The following is a 21,757-nucleotide window of genomic DNA, read 5'->3' as shown; positions in this document are numbered from 1 at the left end:
ACTTCTTATTTCTGTGACTAGGTGTTACCTAAGCGAAGCCACTGGGGGCTCCGTGAGGTTGGAATATCTATAGTGGCTCAGTCACTCACTTAGCTGGAGTGAGCACCAGCAGAGGGCATCCCTCTTTACCATCCTTACTTTACATCCTTTACACTGGCTTTATTACATGGCAGCAGGGTGCCAAGAGGGTTCCCATTGCACAAAAGTGAAAATTTTAAATTTCCAAAGGCTCAGGTGTCAATCTACCATATTCCACTCATTCCAGCAAGTCACAAATCTAACTCACATACAAGCAGAGGGAAATGGGCTTCACCTCTTGAAGAATGGTACAGCACACACACATGTGAAGGAGAAGAATATATGGTAGCCACGTGTGGTGACCATCTACCATGTACACACTGTTAGAACTAAAACTAAATGAAGTTCCTTACAAGAAAGTATGTAATAGCTACCTCTTGTCATGATGGAGCAAGAATAATGGAACAAACAGTAAAGATAGTGTATTCAAACAAACTTTTAGATGCTTTTAGTAATTTTGCTGTGTCTACATTACTTTGAGACCAACTGTGCATTACTATATAATAAAGCAAACAAGATGTTATATTCTAATTCTATAATCCTGTTGCTCTTGGAGAACCAGAAGTTTAGGTATGGAAGAAATGATGTAGACAGAAATATAGAAGGTTAAGTAGAAACCCTACAGTTCTGAATATGAATTTGAAGTATCAATATTAGTTAATGGAATAGATTAAAAAAAGACAAACATTGTCAGAGAGTTTATAAAAGCAATAAATACTGTCCATATTAGACACATTTTAAAAATGAAGACACAGGTTGAAAGCAAAGGGATACACACAGTAAGCATAAGATAGCTGAGAGAGATGGTCATATAAAATAAAATATTCCTTTTTTTCAAGATTTATTTACTTATTTGAAAGAGTAATGGAGAAAGATGGAGAGGCAGAGAGAGAGAGAGAGATCTTCCAACTGTTGGTTCACTCCCCCTGATGGCCAGAATGGACAGAGTTGGGCAAGGCTGAAGCCAGGAGCCAGGAATTCCATCAGGGCCTCCCAAGTGGGTGGCACAGGTCCAAATACTTTGGCCATCTTCCTCTGCTTTCCCAGGCACATTAGCAGGGAGTGGGATTAGAAGCGAATCAGCCAGGACTCAAACTGGCGCTCATGTGGGATGCCTGTGTCTCATGCAGCAGCTTAACCCAGTGTACCACAACGCTGCCCCTCCCCTCACAATAAAACATTCTTTAAAAAAAAAAAAAAGATTTATCTGAGTCCTGCCACCTAGAGATCCGAGCCCTGAGCTGTGCTCCTAGTCTGCCCCAGCATTTGGAGGAATTTGGGGAGTGAATGAGCAGATGTGCTCTTCTTCAGGGAGTGCATGCTCTTCCTCAGTCTCTCAAATAACTAGCTTTTAACAAATAACAGGGTTAAATCATCAGAAGACCCATGTACGGGTTGAGTATTCATGTCCTCTTAGGATTCCTAAATTGAAATTCTAATCTCCAGTGCTCTTAGACATGAGTGGGCAGGCACTGCTATTTTTTAACTTTTATGCTGTATTTTAACTGTACATTTTCTATATGTGGACATGGTGACACACAAATACCTCTGTATTACAGCTGCCAACAGTATTCAGTAGAGTAGCATGATACACAGGTTTGCAGCCCAGGAGCAATGGTTACATCATGTAGCCTAGGTGTGCAGTGGCTGTGAAGGTAAACTGATATGCCAACAAAGCAAAATCACCTAACAACTTGCTTTTCAAAATGCATGCCTGGTGCTGACGCATGACTGTTCTGATACGTATCATCATCAAAAACCACTATGCTGAGCAAAAGAACTGTCTCACTGGAAAAGAGTAAATATTGCGTGATTCCACTTATGTGAACTTCTAAAACAGGCAACTCTTTAGAGCAGAAAAAAGCAATCAAGAACAGTGGTTGACTACAGGACAAGGGGCATGAGGGAACTTTCTAAGGTCATGATGACTTCCAGTATAGGTTTGAGCTACACTGGTGTTTGCATCTGTCCAAACTCACCGACTGTACATATAAGATCTGTGCAAATTTTACAGTAAAAGGCAAATATTTAAATAAACATTAAAATCTTTTGATAATGATACATCTATTGGTGCAGTGAGGGCAGCTGTTGCACAGATGCCTGCAATTTACATTGACCAGCACTAAAAAAAGGTTGATAGACCAAGAAATTCATGAGCAGAGATATGTAATAGGAATCACACAGTGTTATAATTTATGTAAGCATTGCTCCAGTTTGCTTGTTACCAATTTTTCCCAGGTACATATACATTTGGATACCTTACAGCTAATTTGGTCTTTTTTTTTTTTTTACCTTTTAACCTTTTATTTAAGGTATATAAAATTGATACATTTCAAAAATACAACTTTGGAAACACAGTGATTCTTCCCACCTTACCCACCCTCCCAACCTACACCCTTCTTCCTCCTCCCTCTCCTATTTCTTTTTTTTTTTTTTTTGACAGGCAGAATGGACAGTAAGAGAGAGAGACAGAGAGAAAGGTCTTCCTTTGCCGTTGGTTCACCCCCCAATGGCCACCGCGGCAGGCATGCTGCGGCCAGCGCACTGCGCTGATCCGATGGCCGGAGCCAGGTACTTATCTTGGTCTCCCATGGGGTGCAGTGCCCAAGGACCTGGGCCATCCTCCACTGCACTCCCTGGCCACAGCAGAGAGCTGGCCTGGAAGAGGGGCAACCGGGACAGAATCCAGTGCCCCGACCGGGACTGGAACCCAGTGTGCCAGCACCGCAAGGCGGAGGATTAGCCTAGTGAGCCACAGCGCCGGCTTCCATTCTTATTTTTTACTAAGATCTATTTTCAATTAACTTTATACACATAAGATCAACCCTACACTAAGTAAAGAGTTCAACAAATTGTTTGAAAAAAAATATTCCTCAACAGTCAAGATAAGGGCTGTTCAAAGTTATTGCAACTCAAAGTGTCAATTTCACTTCTAGAGATTACCTTTTAGGTGCTCTATTAGTTACCACAGATCAGGGAGAACATGGTATTTGTCCTTTGGGGACTGGCTTATTTCACTAAATATAATGCTTTTTAGTTGAGTCCATTTTGTCAAAAATGACAGGATTTCTTTTTTTTTTTATCACTGAGTAGCATTCCTTGGTGTACATATCCCATAATTTCTTTATCCAGTCTTCAGCTGATGGACATTTGAGTTGATGCTAATTTGTTCTTTAAATCATTTGCTTCCAAGGAGTGCGATCACGAAGACAAAAGAAAAAGATATATACCTTGCACATCCTTCTAACAAAAAGTTCTACATTAATTTCTTCTGAAAATATATCTTAGGGAAAATATGTTTTAAGAAAACACTAAGAAAAAACTTTTGTAACCAGAAGTTTTAAGTCTGGGAAGGTATTTATGAATCTAACTCCTTTTCTTCTATTACCAAATTTAGACCCTTCTTAAATCCTGAGGCAGGGAGTTTGCTTGAAAGCATAATCAAGGATCTTGCCAGACAATGGAAAACACAAAAAGATTCCTACACCAGGCGTGAAGTGTTCTGACTCATTTTTTACCTGCAATTTAGACAGGTGGCCATTTAGAGGACGCAGTGGCTTTTTAACTAGGAACTACGTCTGTACTGGCAAGGGGAAAAAAGACAAGCATGGTCATGCTGAAAAGCAATAATCAGGAATGAACTGAGCAACCCTGGTGCACTTAAAGGTGCGCTGTAACAGAAGACACCAACCATAACCAACCAAAGAGAAAATCACACTGGCATCTCCACTCTGCTGCTTCAACACTAAAACACCTCATATTGCACATCACAATTCAAGTCACACGCTAATGAACTACCAGGAAGCCTATTTTGAAATTTCTTTACTTTAAAATAAATATGATGTAGTCTCAGAATGCAATGTTTTGTTAAAGACCTTATCTAAACTTTTCTATAAAAAGAAAAGTTGCCAAAATATACAATCCTTCAGCAAAAATATGCCATTACAAGGTACTGAATTGAGAAGATGATAATCATTCTAAATGGTATTATTTATAAAGCCTTCTGACTGCTGAACTTTGAACAATAGAAAACTAGGGTCAAGAATCTTATCTGTAAAAGAGAGAAGTCTCATATAAACTCTAGTCAACAATGAAAGACTATCATTTTGATAAGGTCATCATATGGAGGCTTTACAAATAGTATTTTCAGAATCTTTATTAACTATGGAAACTAAAGATTCTGTTCTAACTGTGGAGAGACAACTGAATTACTAATATGGTCTCAATTTTTCTGCTAGAGGGAATATTACCACTGTTATGGCAGTATAAAGTCACCGGGCTTTTTTTTAATTTAGTTACTTTTTTTTTTTTTTTTTGCCAGACAGAGTTAGACAGTGAGTGAGAGAGACAGAGAGAGAGTTATAGACAGTGAGAGAGAGACAGAGAAAAAGTCTTCCTTCCGTTGGTTCACTCTCCTAATGGCTGCTATGGCCAGCGCTGCACTGATCCTAAGCCAGGAGCCAGGTGCTTCTTCCTGGTCTCCCATGCGGGTGCAGGGCCCAAGCAGTTGGGCCATCCTCCACTGCCCTCCCGGGCCACAGCAGAGAGCTGGACTGGAAGAGGAGCAACCGGGACTAGAACCCGCGGTGCCGGTGCTGCAGGCGGAGGATTAGCCTAGTGAGCCATGGCTCCGGCCTAATTTATTTACTTTTATTTATTTGAAATGCAGAGTTACAGAAAAAAGGAGAAGACACAGAGAGAGATCTTCCATCCACTGGTTCATTCCACAAATGGCCACAAAAGCCAGGGCTGGGCCAGGCCAAAGCCAGGCGCTTCCTCCAGGTTTCCCACATGGGTTCAAGGGCCCAAGCACTTGGGCCCTTCTCCTCTGCTTTCCCATTAGCGGGAAGCTGTACTGGAAGTGGAGCAGCTGGGACTCAAACTGGCAGGTAAATGGGATGCCAGCACCCTAGGGGGCAGCTTTACCCACCAAAGCACCGGCCCAAAGTCATAGGACTTAAATATGGTTTCACACCACTACTGAGATCTTTAAAAAATGGTTTCGATTCACTCTGTGGAACTGAAAACTCATTTTTAAATGTAAATAAATGCATTACTTAACATTATTCTTTCCAACGTTTGATTGGCTAGCCTGAGGTCACCTCTGAAACCTTTGCTTGAAAAAAGTTTATCTAGAAAGATTTCCTCAACTGCTCCAAACCCAGGAGAAGAGCCCTGTAACATACTCCAAAAGACAGTACACTGTGCTTTCCTGTCACTAAAAGTTATATTCTTTGTGGGTTTTGTTACTGCTGTTTAGCTTCCCCACTAGACTAGGCACCACATGGGTAAGAACCATTTGTTCTCCAAAACTGTAACATCTGACCTTTAAAGTATTAAATATTTGTAGAGCAAATGAACTATAACTGTTAAAGCTTTCTATCCAAGGAATTGTTCCAACTTCAACTTCCCAAAACTATTATTTCATGATTACCTTACTAACAGTAGTGTCTATACAAGAGTGATCTATCCACTATCACAATAACCAAGTAACTGTCAATTAAGAATTATTTCTGGGGCCGGCATTGCGGTACATGGGGAAAGCAAACTTGGGAAGCCAGAATCCCACACGGCAGTGCCAGTTCAAGTGCCCATCAAGACCCCTGCTAACACACCTTGGAAAGCAGCAGACGACGGTTCAAGCACTTGGGGGCTCTGCCACCCATGTGGGAAACCCAAATGGAGTTCCAGGCCCCTGACTTCACCGTGGCCTAGGCCTGCAGTATTTGAGGAGTGAACTAGCAGTTGGAAGATCTCTCTTTGTGCGTGTGTGTGCGTGTGTGTGTGTTGGCATGCCACTTTGTCTTTCAAATAAATACTTTAAAAAAAAACACGCACACAAAGAATTACTTCTAACTATTCAGCCTGACAGGACAGATTTAAGAAAACTTCAATATTATACATATAAACATGAAAGTGGTAAATTGACTACAGTGTTACGTTTTTATATCTTAGAAAATTTTGTTATTATTTTGCCTGTTTTCCTCAAATGAGCTAAAAATATTTTCACATTTTTATTAAAAAGTCAGTTCAGCCGGCGCCACAGCTCACTAGGCTAATCCTCCGCCTGTGGCACCAGCACTCCGAGTTCTAGTCCTGGTTGAGGCGCCGGATTCTGTCCCAGTTGCTCCTCTTCCAGTCCAGCTCTCTGCTGTGGCCCGGGAGTGCAGTGGAGGATGGCCCAAGTGCTTGGGCTCTGTATCTGCATGGGACACCAGGAAGAAGCACCTGGCTCCTGGCTTCAGATCAGTGCAACACCGGCTGCAGCAGCCATTTAGGGGATGAACCAACGGAAGGAAGACGTTTTTCTCTCTCTCTCTGTCTCTCTCTCTCTGTCTAACTCTTCTTGTCAAAAAAAAAAAAAAGTTCAAAGTGAGGTTCTCATAGCTACAACCCAATTACAGGACTGCTATTGTCTGCACTCTAGCTTATCCAGGTACACGTAAAACTCTAGAACAAAATTAAAAGTAACTCATTGCAGACAGAAGACGATTTGGAAGACGAGCTCTATTTTAAGTGTGACTAGCCCTAAGTTTTAATCCTAAATATACTAATATACAAATAAATAAAACTAATTACATTTGTTAGTGATTACTTATAAGGAAGTCAAATGGAAGTAAAATTAGAAATGCTAAAATTTGTGAAGCAATGTTAAAATAATCAGATTTGGAATAAAGTATGGGAAAGAACAAATCTGGGTTGACTTTTTAAATCAGATGGAGCTTTCATTTAGCGTGAAGACAGAGCAATGGTATCTCATTTAAAACAAGCAAGACCCTCGAAGGAGTACCTAGTTGGATGCAAGCCTGTTTATGATTCGCTTCACTGCACTCCTGAGAGCAGTGTCGATGTATGAAGAATGGATCGTGATCTAATAACGATTTCCTGTATTTCCCACACCACTGGTCAGGACCCACCTAATGGATCACAAGCAGTAGTTGCTAAAAATGAAATGAAATAGAATACAACGTAAAATATCAGAGCATAGCACATGTAGTAAGGGGAAGTACAGTTTCATGAAACTTTGTGTGTATTTCTAAGTATGGACTGCAATTTAAAAAAATAGTGAAAGTTACTCTTACATGTAAGCTCACTATTACTTCTCTTCCTAATAGATCACGAAAATCAGAAAACCTGCACTATAATTACTCACAAAATGAAAAGTGACTTTAAATCAGGGACAGTGTATGCTCATTAAAGCTTGATTTCACAAGTTCTAGAACCCAAGTGCTTGAACTTAAGGTTCAACCACCTCCTGAGTGAATGCAAATTTAAACAAGATGTGCTACATGTTTAATACCTGTAAAATGAGGATAATATTATTTCCCAAATTGTGGTAAGAATGAATAATACAGTGAGATCTTTACATGTTTACTATTAACAGAACAAATTGAAGGAGTGACTTATATCAGAAATGTAGCAAGAAACTTAACAGAGGGTATCTTTGGTGTGTTAGCTTTGATGTTTCTGTGTGGGGGTGGTGTTTTTCATTGTATATCTTTCTGTCCTACTTGGATTTTGTAATGTGTTTTTAAGGTGTATAATTTCAGTGTAATATTTCTGATGTTTAATTTTTTGTCTTTGTTCTATATGTCCCTGTAATTTATAAAAATATATTAAGTGTTTTTAAAAGAAAATAATCAACAACTTGCTAAACAAGAGAGAGAGAGAGAAGAAGGAGGACGAAGGAAGGGAGGGAGAGAGGGAGGGAGAGGCAGATAAAGTGCAGTACCCAGAGTTAGGAGTTCCCACTTTTTTCCTAGATGTCATATGCCGCATACTCCTTACTAGATCTTCAAATAACCTTAATCTGTTTTTGCCCATGAGATTTAAGGTAAACGGCCTGCTAGACAAATAACAAAACTTCAAAGCCTGTATTTCTTCCATTGTCACATAATGCATCCAAATATTTTTCTCCCAGTTGTTTCATGCAGGCATATTCTGGTCTCAACTGTACAGCAAACTTCTTCAAAAGAGGGAGGTGCCAAAACTTCGGTTATGTCTTTTATTAATGTATTTTACGAAGATCAACAGGAAAAATCTGTAAACGCCTGCGGAGTTACATTAAACTTCTTCCGATCTAGACCGTCCTCAAGGGACAGACCCTTATTCTGAAAACAAACTGGCCACAGCGACGACAAAGCGACTCCAAAGCCGCCCAAATCTTAACTTTATTCCTGTACACTCGGAACGAAAAAGTTTAAGTACTTCCAACTATCCCGCGCCTGCGACTACAGGGAGTCTCGTTAGAGGTATCAGTTTGCAAACAGTAAAGAACGGACTCACACCTCCCCTCCCACACCCCTGGCACCCAGGCGCTCCCTAAAGAAAGGAACCTCTGGTCTTCCGGCGAAGAGTGGACCGGCCGTGGCCACGCCCCCACTTCGCCCCATCATAATTACCTGTTTTTTCATAGCCGGACCCCCGGCCCTGACCCCGGTACCATTAATAAGTAATTCAAAAGTCTGACCTGCAGCGAAGTGCAGGGGAGAAGACTTCCGGCCGGCCATGTCCTTTGCATTGACGTTTGCCGCGTCCACCAGCCTCTTTACCCTGGACACGTCCCCATTGCGACAGGCCTCCAGCAGTTCCCGTAGGGCCCCACTCACTGCTGGGACCCCTGTCCCAGGTCCCGCTGCCCCAGGTCCCAGTGTCGCTGTGTTGCTAACTCCGGCTGCCTCGGGGCTCTCCGCCAAGCTCGATCCAGGGGAGGAAGGAGAGGAAGAGGAGGAATACGTCGGGGAAGAAGAGGACGACGGTGAATTGTTACTGCCACCGCCGGCTGGATTGGGAGCGACCCCGACGGCAGACGAAGCAGAAGCCGCCGGGACCGCGGCCGCAGCGGCGACGGTACAGATTGTGCTGGTGGTGCTGCAACAGCTGGTACTGTCAAGTGGGTCCGGGGATTGGGGCCTGTCGGGCGGATCCCGACTTCCATCCCCCTCCGGCAGCGCTAGGCCGTGCCGCGGGGAAGCGAAGGGGGCCAGGCCACCGGCCGTTGGGGAGGCTGGGGTGGTCGCTGGGGCCAGGCCGGGACTGAGAGGTGGGGGAGGTGGCGGCGGCGGCGCCGAAGCCCCTGGGGCGGGCTGGAGCTGTTGTTGATGATGGTGGTGATGATGCTGAGAGCGACGCGACGCCGCCATCTTCGGACACCCCCAGCTCTGTCACTGCGGCAACGGCCCCACCGCCCGCCCTCACTTCCGACCTCTGGGCCAATCAGCAGTCAGCGCACAGGAACTGATGCTTGGCGGGGTGGGCGGGTCAAAGAGAAAGAGGGAAGTATTGGGAGCTCTGAGAACTTCGGAGGCGGAGGGCGTGGCTTCGTGACTGAGGGGCGGGCTTTGTGACGACCCGGCGGGCCGGCGAAGAGATTTGAACGCTGGAACCAGGTTCTCCCTGCATTTCCCACCTTCCGCCTGCTTGCCTTGCCTTGCTCAGTTCCGTGCCCTAGTCTCCTAGAGCCTTCCTTGTGTTGCTCCAGAGTCAGCAACTGAGGCGCAATTCGGTGCAAGCAGAGAATGTTTTTCATCATCAGGTCCCACCTCACAGAATCGCCTGCAGGATTAAATGAGCTGATATAGACAAAATGCTCCGATTGTCAGTAATATGTAGCTGTCATCAGCCCACTGGTAATTTTTTAAAGCGGTCTTTCTTCCCCAGTTATTCCCTTGGTCTCTTGTTCCTTCCCTACAAGGTTGTTTTTGTTTTTGTTTAAGATTGATTTATTTATTTGAGAGGGAGAGTTACAGACAGACAGAAAGGTCCTCCATCCATTGGTTCACAGCCTAAATGGCTGCAAGACCTGGAGTTGGGCTGATCCGAAGCCAGGAGCCAGGAGCTTCTTCCAGGTCTCCCACAAGGGTGCAGGGGCCCAAGGACTTGGGCCATCTGCCATAGCAGAAAGCTGGATGGGAAGTGGAGCAGCAGGGACTCTAACCCACGCCCGTATGGGATGCCGGCACTGCAGGTGGCAGCTTTACCTGCTATGCCGCAGGACTGGCCTGACCCCTACAAGTTTTCCCACTCTATGTGTGTACTTTGTTAACCTAACATTTTTAACTGGTGGTTCAGATTGCCAGGACCGGAATTCAAGCTCTGGCATTTACTAACGGTGTAAATTCGGGCAGACTCTAAACAACCAAGCACTCCGTCTTGCAGTGCCCCCTCTGTAAAATCGGAATAACAATAATTCCATAAGTGCTAAGTATTAAAATTATGATTTTTCCTCTTCTATTACCTCTGTACTTTTATTTCCTACAGCAAATTTGACTATTTATGAAAGTTATTTTTTAGCTTGGCCTCTCTTCCCTTCCATTACTCTCACCCCACCCCTCTCTCCCCCTCAAACTAAGATGAAAACCTGACCGCTGTCCCTCACACACCTTCATAAATGCAACTTTTCGGTAACTATGTTTTCATTCTCCTGCCTATACCTACTTTTTCCATTGGCCATCAAAAGAGACGTACCCATGAATGGGATAGCCTCCTGGAGATCTCCATCTCACACTGCTTGTTCCGTGGTGAAGCAGGGATCGTGGAAGTAGACACAAACTGCATTATTCCAGTAGAGTGGGCACAGATGGGAAGTCCATGTCCTAAGAAAAAAAGCAAAGTTCAGATAGATCAAGCAGAATATTAAACCAGGAGAAAAATAGTTATTTCATGTGTCCATTGTTAAATATAATTAGTGTAATATTAATACTGCCACTTAAGTAAATGAATTAATTTGTTGGGGACAATCAACTAAATACAATAAAAGCAAGAATGTAGTATGAGTGACATTTATTTTCACGTAATCTTGAGGTTACAAGTTTTAAATCTGACCGTGTGTCTTACAAATGTGTGCTGTTGTTTACAATAGACACTGCAAAAATTGAGGCTGCATATGAAAACCCCCATCAGTGAAATTAAAATCAGTCCACCACACATCTTCCTGCAGAACACAGGATAGCATCCGGGAGAGGAAGATCAGCACGGCACGGTGGCTGTCCAAATCACCGTGTGGTCCCTAGACTGTGGCCTTCTTGCATGTGAAGCTTAAGGAATATCTCATCATGTCCCCCAGTGGCCCGTTATTCATAGATCACAGGAAGAAGTAATGTTTAGGCTAATGCAAAATGCATCTGTTGCATCTGTTTAGCTGTCCAGAATAAGAAAATCTCTTTTGGACAGAGACAAACAGATTGAATTGCCTGAATTTGCCTCTACTGGCAAACCGTATCTGAAAATGCATTTGATCAATTGAAAATTGCTTTTTTCCTCCTCCACTGGGGAGTAGTAAAAGTACTTAACATTAAGTATTTATAAAGTTTACAGCTTTATATGGACTGATGTTGAACTCTAAACATGAAAGGGCAGTTATCATTATCTAATCTGTGGTTAAGCATAATTCCACGAGGGACACATTATACCCTAACGAAACAGCACAGCGTGGAGCCAAACCTGAGCTTGAATCACATCTCTGTCGGTCACCAGTTGGCTAAGCTTGGTAGATATGCTTTAGCTCTATCAAGCTAAAACTCTAATTTTATTTTAGCATTGCAATGAAGATTTAAGCGCTCCTGGAGTATTAATTCCATGCTGTATGTGGTGTACCTAGAGTTAACAGGAGCTCACAGCCAACGTTAATTGCTTTCTGCTCACAGCTCTATGACGAAGACAGGGACTGAGAATAAGCACCCACCACTTAGGATGCAACAGGAATCTTAGACAAAAAGAGGTTTCATTTAATTGTTTCCTCATCTGGTAATACATGATTTTTTTTACAAGCCCCAAGTTCCCCCCAAGAATTGTTGAGGGTTGTAGTATCTTATTTTCCCAGTTACACTTCTATCAGAAATGCCCATGGTGCCAAGGGTTTAGATTTCTCCAAAAAACGTGTTGCATCAAGGTGGGTGTTTGGCACAGCAATTAAGTTGCTGCATCATGTACCAGAGTGCCTGGTTGGAGTCCCAGCTACTTCGCTTCCAATCCAGCTTCCTGCTAATGTGAACCCTGGGAGGCATCAGATGATGGCATAAGTACTTGAGTTCCTGCTACCAGCTTGGGAGATCTGGATTGAGGTGCAGGCTCTTGGCTTCAACATGGCCTGGCCCTGTCCAAGTGAGGGCATTTAAGGAATGAAAGAGTGGATAGAAGATTTCTCTCTGTGTGTGTGTCTCTCAACTACAAATGAAAATATATACTTTATTTATATTTAAGTGTTACATTCTCTTAGCTAAAGTGCCATCCAACAGGTGACTCTGATCTTGTAAAGTCGCAGGGGTGCGAAAATTCCAACAGCTACAGTCAAATAAAGTCCATTGTATCAGTGGAAGTTTTATTTTTCAAGAAAGAATAACAGCTTATTATAAGACAGGAAAATTACAGTAATTCAGATTCCCCTTGTATGTGAATTTCTTAACAACCCCCTTTGAAGCTTTCACTTGCCTTATCTCTTTTACATACCCATGTCCTCTGGATGGTACTCCCAAGATATCTGCAGCCTGCCCCATAATAACTTGGATTTTTCTCCTGCTCTGGTCTGTACAATTGGGAATAGTTACATCAAACTGAATGGTTCGTTCTGGGCAGAAAGACGGTATAATCCAGTTGCTAAGAATGTGGATTCTGGAGCTGGCGTTGTGAAGTAGTGGGTAAAAATGCCACTTGCAAGGCCTTGCATCATAACTGGGCACCTGTCTGGGTTCCAGCTGCTCCTCTTCCAATCCAGCTCCCTGTTAATGGCCTGGGCAAAGCAGTGGAAGATAATACAAGTACTTGGGCCTCTGTCACCCATGTGGGAGACCTGGAAGAAGCTCCTGGCTCCTGACTTCAGCCTAGGCCAGTCCCAGCCATTGCAGCCATATGAGGAATGAACCAGCGGATGGAAGTTCTCTCTCTCTCTCTCTCTCTCTCTCTCTCTCTCTCTTTCCCACCTCTCAGTAAATTTGACTTTCAAATAAAGAAATAAAAATCTTAAAAAAAAAAAAAAAGAATGTACATTTTACATGTAGACTGCTTGGATATGAATCCTAGCTTTATTTCTTCCCAGCTATATGTGATAAAAGGATGCCACATCCTGCGTTTTAACAGGGAGGAGTAAAGCCTATTTACTATGCTCTTAAAATGATAAACAAGCTTTCCCACTAAAAACATTCTTTCTTTATAATCATTTTTTCCAGAAGTAATTAAAATGATACATAAGTACTCCATTAAAGGCAAGCAGATGGCCACCTCACTCAAAGGCGACAAACACCTGCTGTCCCCCAAAGTCATAAGCAGGTTTAGAAAGTCCTAAAATTCTAGAATGTGTTGATAAGGAATGGTGTAACTAGCCAACAATGCGTATGTAATGATGTAATGACTTACGTAACTGGGTGTAGCCAACCAGATAGGGCTGGAGCAACTGCAAGCAAATGAACTGTGGGTGGGCACCCAGAGTGCTGACCCCCACCCCAATCAACAGGAGACCACCATCAGGCCTCTATGCCACTGCCCCTACTGATCATTACGTGACTTTTACACCTGGTGAAGCCTGGCACAAAGACCTCTGCCAGCAGAGATCATCAGATAAGCCCCCCACCCAACCCCCAACACCCTGAGAATAACTGGCAGCTGAGCGGTAAGAGAGACTTGTCAGTCTCAGAAGAGACTCATGCCTTTCACTATCTCTTCTTCCTGGCTTGTTGAAGGAAATAAATGAGTGAAGTCTAAGTTAAGTGGTATTTGAGTGCTATTTCTCTTGGTATTGCCTACTGCCCCATATCCTACAACTAGGTCTTTATTTTGTTGTTGAACAGCTCATAATAAAACACTGTATAATCCCACGGAAGTCATTTAACCTCTTTGGAAGCTCATCTTCAAGGTGGGGGTATTAATAGTTGTTATGAGTTAATACATACCGAATGCCTAGAACAGCTTCTGGTACATTATAAATGCCATGTAAATGTCAGCTGTTATTGTTATCAAGGACTAAGAAGACCTCAGGTACAGGATATAAAAAGGTTCCCAGAGAGAACGCTTTGCCTGCTGAACCACAATTGGTTTCTTTCGTACCCAAGAATGTTGTCATTCGGCCTCTCATACACACATTTTCTTGTTTGCTTTATAGTATCTTAAAAGTCCAATAAACTTGGAAACTCAAAGAAGCTCTTGTATTTGGGGAAATGCAAATAGTGCCTTATGGCTGCTTTCAGAGTGTGGGGGAGATGGGGACTCCAACAAAAAGGATGTCTTCGAATTATCCAAGTTTTTCTGGAAACATCCTGTCTCCCAGTGCTAAGAAAGCACTGCCGCTGTCGTGTGAGAAACTGTCCAAGCTGCCATGCTCAACTTGAGTGCCATCTACACAGTCACGATTCCCAAGCCCCTGTGCTCCAGGACATCCACAGGGAGAATCTCCCACAGAAGATAAATATACAACCGTGAATCACCACATATGTGAGAAGGACCAAGAATAAGAGGGGAAAACAGCAAACCAGGCAAACCAAAGGCTACAGATAATAGAGCAATCCAAAGTTTACTTTGATATTCATATTTAAGGCTTGTGCTAGGCAGAATATGTCACCTGAAAGATATCCATGTCCTAATCCCTAGAATCTGTGAATATGTTAGCTTACATGGCAAAGTAGATTTTAAGTTGTGCTTGGCATTCAAGTTGTTAACTGGTTTACTTTAAAATACAGAGTTCTGGGGCTGGCATTGTGGTATAATGGGTTAAGCCGCTGCCTGCATATGGGCACTGATACAAGTCCTGGATGATCCACTTCTGATCCAGCTCCCTGCTAATGTGCCTGGGAAACTAATGGAAGATGACCCAAGCTCTTGGGCCCCTGCACCCACATGGGAGACCTGGAAGAAGCTCCTGGCTTGAGATCAGCCCAGCTCCAGCTATTGCAACCATTTGGAGAGAAACCAGCAGATAGAAGATCTCTCTCTCTCTCTTTCTCCCCACTCCCACCTTTCAAAAGAAATAAGATAAAATAAATGTTTAAAAAATAAATAAATACAGAGATATTCCTGAATTATGTGAGTGTGTCTAATAGAATCACAGGAGACCTTGAAGGTGCAAAAGGGAAATCAACCAGGAGTTTGGAGGGATGCCGTGTGAGACCTCAGCTAGACATTGCTGCCTTTGTAAATGAAGGGAGGGGGCCACAAGCCAAGGGAAGTGGGCTGCCTCTAGTTGGAAAAGGTGAGGAAACAGATTCTCCCCTAGAGTCTCCAGAAAATAATGTAGCCATGTCAAGACAGTGATTTCAGTCTAGGGAGACTCATGCCAGATTTATGACTATAGAATTGTAAAGTCAATTCCTGTTAAGTTACTAAACTTGTGATAAATTGTTAGGACAGCAATTGAAAAATAATATAGGCTTCTTTGGGAAATCAGATGATATGACGCCACCAGCCTATTTTTCCACACACCCTTTTTTTAGGGTTAAAGTTGCATAGTTGCTAGAGCTCAGTAGTGCCTAAGTCCAGTTATTCTCCACCATTAATTTACATCTTGATGGCTTTACTCAGCTAAGGCCTGATCCCACAGTCATTGGAGTATTTCCTATGTGCCAGGTGGCATTCCAGGCATAGAGAGAATCAGAATTATTTCAGAACATCCAGTACACAAGAACCAGCTGAGAAAGGTGGAAGCTGCTGAGATTGAAGAAGCAGGCAGATGAATCTAGGATGACACAGGGTATAATTTATTCAGACTTTATGAATAGAAGCTTGTCTTGGGTTGCAGGAAGACTGGAGGACACCCTCATCCATGGAAGTAGGGAGTGGTTTACATGTTAAGCTAGATAAAGCTGACCCATGGCCAACACAAATGTAGCTGGACATTCTCAAGGAATGAACATGTCAGGCATCAGGGAAAAGACATTCTAGGTACAAAAATCTCAGCAGACTCTCTTAATGACCTTGTTTATCCCATGGGTTTTGAGATGGGAGCCACAGCGAATAGACAAAATGGCAGTTAACACTGAGATGACTGTAGTCATACCAAACTGGATTCCTACTGGGGAAAAAAAGAGAGATCTGCTTCTAGATGCTGAGTATTTATGGTCTGGTAGGGGAGATAGAGCGAAAAACCATTTCAGCACAATATTTTGAGTCCTCCAAGAGGAGTGCACACAGTTTACTCTGGGAACACAAAGCCGCGTTGTAGCCCATCCTCAGGGAAGCATTCAAAAGGCAATGCCTCCATCTCTCTCACAATAAGAACTTAGCTTCAGATAGCAGCCAGAATGTATACAGTACCTATTGAATATCATAATGTATACAGTACTTATTATATATCATACTCTGTCCTAAGCATCTTGCGTCTATTCATTTAGTTTTCATAATAATTTTATAATGTCTACTATTATTAACTATGTTGCACAGATGATGAAATTGAGAAGCAGAAGATTTAGGTAATTTGCCCAAGAGCACATATTTGATGAGTGGAGCTACAACGGGAGCCAAGTTATTTTGGCTGCAGTGTCTGAAATTTAACACCTACCCTATAATATCTTCTATCAAATAGTTTTCCATATGTGCCAGTAGATTCAAGGCTGTGCTGACAGTGAGGTCCAGCTGTCGTCCAGAGCTTCACTTTCACCCTTGACTGCCAAGATACTGATTCTCTTATGGGTGGAGTAACTCCCTTTAGCCTCGGGGTTTTTACTGGAAATACCTTCTAAGAGAAGGCAGTCATGTACTTCCTGAGTGCTTCCATCCATACCCGTGACTCTTGTAATACTTGGATAGCCACTTTTTATTGAGGTATTTAAGGTAAATCAAGTCTGTGTTAGTAACCACTAAGTTCAATCATACCCGATGAAGCATTAGGCAAACTCTTCAATGTCAACTATCTTTCCAACCAGTCATTCATCAAATATTTACCAAGAATATATCAGGGGCCGGCGCTGTGGCACAGCAGGTTAAAGCCCTGGCCTGAAGTGCTGGCATCCCATATGGCACCCGGCTGCTCCACTTCCAATCCAGCTCTCTGCTATGGCCTGGGAAAGCAATGGAGGATGGCCTGAGTCCTTGGGACCCTGCACCCACATGGGAAACCTGGAGGAAGCTCCTGGCTCCTGGCTTTGGATGGGGGCAGCTCCGGCTGTTGTGGCCATCTGGGGAGTGAACCAGCAGATGGAAGACCTCTCTCTCTGTTTCTACCTCTCTCTGTAACTCTGTCTTTCAAATAAATAAAAACAAATTTTAGGGGAAAAAAAGAACATATCAAGTGCCAGGCACAACTCTACATTTTGGGAGATATAGCAGTGAACAAGGCAAAAATTCCCGCTCTTAGAAAACACACCTAAGAGAGAATAGACAATAAACACATCAATAAAGTCTAAGGCCTGTCAGATAGGGATAAATACTATGGATCAAAGAAGAACTGGAAAAACAGGAATGATGAAGATAAAGGCTATAATTTTCAATGTGGCAGTTAGGAAAGATCTCCATGAAAAGATAACAGTTGAGCAAAGATCTGGGTGAGGCACAGGAGCAAGCCTGGTTATATGTAGGGGAAGAGAGTTCAGGGAGAGGAAACAACAGATAGATAGTTGGTATATTCAAGGAAGCTCACATATTTGGAGCACAGCAAAAGTGGAGGCAAGTAGAGAAAGAATCAAAGAACAACAGATCAGATTGCGCAGGATCTTAAGCTCGTAGTAGGCTTTTATTTCGAGTTGGGAGTCCCTGGATTATTTTGAAGAGAAGAATGGTGTGATCTCAAGTATGTTTAAAATATTGTGTTGAAGACTTACTCTAGAGGGAAAGAGGGTATTAAGATGCAAGAAATGCCGGTGCCACGGCTCACTAGGCTAATCCTCCGCCTTGTGGCGCCGGCACACTGGGTTCTAGTCCCGGTTGGGGCGCCGGATTCTGTCGCGGTTGCCCCTCTTCCAGGCCAGCTCTCTGCTGTGGCCAAGGAGTGCAGTGGAGGATGGCCCAAGTACTTGGGCCCTGCACCCCATGGGAGACCAGGATAAGTATCTGGCTCCCAGCTTCGGATCAGCGCGGTGCGCCGGCTGCAGCACGCCGGCCACGCCGGTCATTGGAGGGTGAACCAATGGCAAAGGAAGACCTTTCTCTCTGTCTCTCTCTCTCACTGTCCACTCTGCCTGTCAAAAAAAAAAAAAAAAAAAAAAAAAAAAGATGCAAGAAATAATGGTGGTAAAAAAAAAGAATCAAGAATGGCTCCAGGGGCTGGCATTGTGATGCAGCAGGTTATGCTGCCGCCTGCAATAGTGGCACCACATATGAGTGCTGTCTGGAGTCCCCGCCACTCCGCTTCCAATTCAGCTCCCTGCCAATGCACCTGGAAAGGCAGCAGGAGATGGCCCAAGTGCCTGGGCTCCTGCCACCCATGTAGGAGACCCAGATGAAGTTCCAGGCTCCTGGCTTTTGCCTGGTGGAGCTCAGGCCATTGCAGCCATTTGGCAAGTGAAACAGTGGATAGAAAATCTCTTTCTGCCTCTCCTTTTCTCTGTAACTTTCACTTCCAAGTAAATAAATATTAAAAAAAAAAAAAGAGTGACTCTAAGTGTTTACCTGAGGCATTTGATGGATAGAATTGCCATTTATTAGATAGGGAATAGCTTAGGGAGAAGATCAAGAGTTTGTTTTGGGACTTGCTAAGTTTAAAATGTCTGTTAGACATTCAAATATATTGCATGTAGCCTGAAGTTCAAGGAATAGGACAGAGTGAAGATATAAACTGGGGAGTGGTGAACATGCAGGCAGTTTTTGAAACCATGGAACTAGATAAGATCACCAAATAAGTGACACTAGCTATAGAAGAGGCCCAAAGACTGAGCTCTGAGATACTTCACTTCCTTGACCAGTGGGGGAAAAGTAGAATGAAGAGAAAGGATCCAGTGAGGAGTACTGGCATGCTAAAATTATTGGCCGCGATACTTTACCCCTCCCTGTATCCACACTCTTTGCAATTACTTCCCCTAAGGATAGAGTATAATTCCCAGCCCTTTTATTTGGGGCTCAAGGGCATGATTTTCCTCAGCCACTAGATTGTTGGTGGGCTTCCTACTGGCCAGTGCCAGGTCTGAGTTTAGACATTAAGAGGCATCCTGTGTTTCTATTTGCCCGCTTATATTCTATCATCACCATGAGAGAAACAAGACCCAGATAACATGCTGGTCCAAAAAGTCTGGTGATTGTGGGCCAGCCCTGAACCGATCCTACTGCTTGGAGCTAATCCAGCTGAGCCTCGCCTGTTTCAGAAGACGGTTGTCTGACCTGCAGATGAATAAGCAAAAGTAAATGTCTTCAGCTATTGCAGTTTGTAAAGATTTGTTATACGTCATTGTGGTGGCGATTGTTTGCCGATATCAAGGAAGTTATAAACGGTCAAATGTGACTAAATGTGATAAGGAGAAGTAAGAATCAGACCATGGATTGAAAACTAGATTTAACTACAGGGAGGTCCCTGAATATCAGTTCAAACAAAATAGGTTCAATAGAGTTTAGGGAAGAAAGAAACGAAATAAAAATAGAAAAGATAATCTCTTCAATAAATTGTAGAACAAAGAGAAGAAAAGGAATAAAGTAGCAACAAAAGGAAGAGTGTTGTCAAGACAGAGTTTTCTTTTATGGATTTTATTTTATTTCCTAATTTTGTTTTCTGCTTTATCATTTTTAAATATTTATTTTCTTAAAAATCAGAATTACAGAGAGGCAGAGAGAGAGAGAGAGAGAGAGAGAGAGAAGTCTTCCATCTGCTGGTTCACTCCCCAAATGGCTTCAATGGCTGGAGCTATGCCAATCTGAAGCCAGGAACCAGGAGCTTCCTCTGGGTCTTCCACTTGGGTGCAGGGTCCCAAGGACTTGGGCCATCTTCTACTGTTTTCCCAGGTCATAGCAGGAAGCTGGATTGGAAGTGGAGCAGCCAGGACTCAAACCAGTGCCCATTTGGGATGCTGGCAGGGCAGGCGGCGGCTTTACCTGCTTTGCCACAGTGCCGGCCCTTGCTTTATCATACTTTTATTAATAGATAAGTACTATTGGATATATTTTTAAATTTTTGTTTATTTATTTCCATTCTGTTTGAAAGGCAGAGAGACGGATCTTCCAGGCTGAAGCCAGGAGTCTAGAACTCCATCAGGGTTTCCCACATGGATGTCAGGGATCCAAGTACTTGAGCCATCATCTGCTACCTCCCAGAGTGCACAGTATCAGGAAACTAGATCAGAAATGAAGGACCAGGACTCACACGAGGCACTCCAATATGGATTTGGGCGTCGCAAACAGCTACTTAACTGCTGCACAAAGCACCCACCTAATGTGCATAATTTTTAATACCCAGATGAAAGATGTTTTTAGGTATTCCATTAAAATAGTCAAAATATCACTGTGGCTTACTTATTCTGCCCATTTTCAAATATTTAGAATATAATCTCTGCCAGTATTTCCCTTTTCATGGTTAGAGCTATTGAGCTCTATTTCATATAAATGCATTCATCCATTTATAGTGTACACGTGGATGGTTTTTAGTGTGTTCAGAGTTGTGCAATCATCACCACAATCAATATTAGGACATTTGCAGCACACCAAAACAACCCTCATGCCTGTTAGTAGTCACTGCAGAGGGGGTTTTGTTTTATGTTTTCAATTGTCTATGTATTTATTTTGAGAAGCAGTGAGACAGAAAGAGCTCCCATCTTCTGGTTCATTCCCCAAATGCCTGCAACAGCTGGGGATGGGCTGGGGCGAAAGTAAGAAGCTGGGAACTCAGTTCAGGTTTCCCATGTGGCTGGCAGGAACCCAATCACTCAAGCCATTAGGAGTGCTCCCTGCAGAGCATATCAGCAGGAGCTGGAGTTAGGAACCAGAGCCGGATCTTGAACCTGGACACTCTGATGTGGGATACAGATGTCTTAACTGGCATCTTAATCGCTAGGTTAAGTGCTCGAAGGAGTGGGGTTTTAAGACAGGGAAAATGAAGGCATACCTTTATGCTGATGGGGAAGGCCTGGTAGAGAGGAACAGATTCATGACGGAGGAATGCTGAGACAACATGTCCTTGGAGAGGGAAGGACGATGAAATCTGGGACAATTACTGGAAGTCAGTTCAACCCCAGTACCTGGAGAGAAGGCAGAGTGTAGGCACAAACACAACTGAGTGGCTACACGGGGCACTGAGAAATGGACACCTTGATTGCCTCTGGTTCCCCAGGGCACGAGAAACCAGAAAAAAGAGAGCCTGCCTTTACCTCTGTGTGCCTCTCATTGGCCTGAATTGGGCCACAAGCCTAAAACAATCTCTATTGCTAGAACTCCATGCTCTCATCAACTCAGGTTGTGTTGCTGAATCAACCAACTGTCATTTGAATTGGGCTCAAACGAACAGTGACCCACTCCTTGGATCATTTCGTCAAGGACCATGGCTATGTTTTGGTTTAGGGAGCTGGAACGGAGATTCTGGGGGTCACCAAAATGCCCTCCGCATTTTCCACATTTGGAATTCATAGTCCAGGCTGACCCCAAAGCCCTGAAAAGTACAGTATCTTCCTTTGGCTGCCAGAACAAGCCACTACACTTAACAGCTTAAAACAACACAACACAAAGTTGTTGTCTGGGGTCAGAAGTTTCCATTCAGTTTCAAAGGGGCTAACATCCAGGCGCCTTCTGTGCTGTTTCCTTCCAGGGGTTCTGTGGGGGAGAGTGTTCCCTTGTTCTATTTCAGCTT

The 21,757-nt window shown here is 43.3% G+C and overlaps 1 protein-coding gene across 2 annotated transcripts in view; it reads right to left on the bottom strand.

Moving 5' to 3' along the window:
• Nucleotides 1-9,349, bottom strand: part of TNKS (tankyrase) — a 213,458-nt gene extending 204,109 nt beyond the window's left edge. The window contains exon 1 of one of the 2 annotated variants that reach the window (XM_008274070.5): nt 8,549-9,349. In XM_008274070.5, the coding sequence (XP_008272292.3) occupies nt 8,549-9,221 (673 nt within the window). In that variant the 5' untranslated portion in view covers nt 9,222-9,349. Of the gene's footprint in view, nt 1-8,480 lie in introns of both variants that reach the window. The other variant, XM_089327292.1, reaches the window with a different exon arrangement.
• Between the last annotated feature and the right edge of the window lie 12,408 nt (nt 9,350-21,757).

Source organism: Oryctolagus cuniculus, chromosome 2, assembly GCF_051225735.1.
Source record: "Oryctolagus cuniculus isolate XC-2025 breed Fujian yellow rabbit chromosome 2, ASM5122573v1, whole genome shotgun sequence".
Lineage (NCBI taxonomy): Eukaryota > Metazoa > Chordata > Mammalia > Lagomorpha > Leporidae > Oryctolagus > Oryctolagus cuniculus.
The sequence above is the reverse complement of the archived record's forward strand: the minus strand, read 5'-3'. Positions and strand labels throughout refer to the sequence as shown.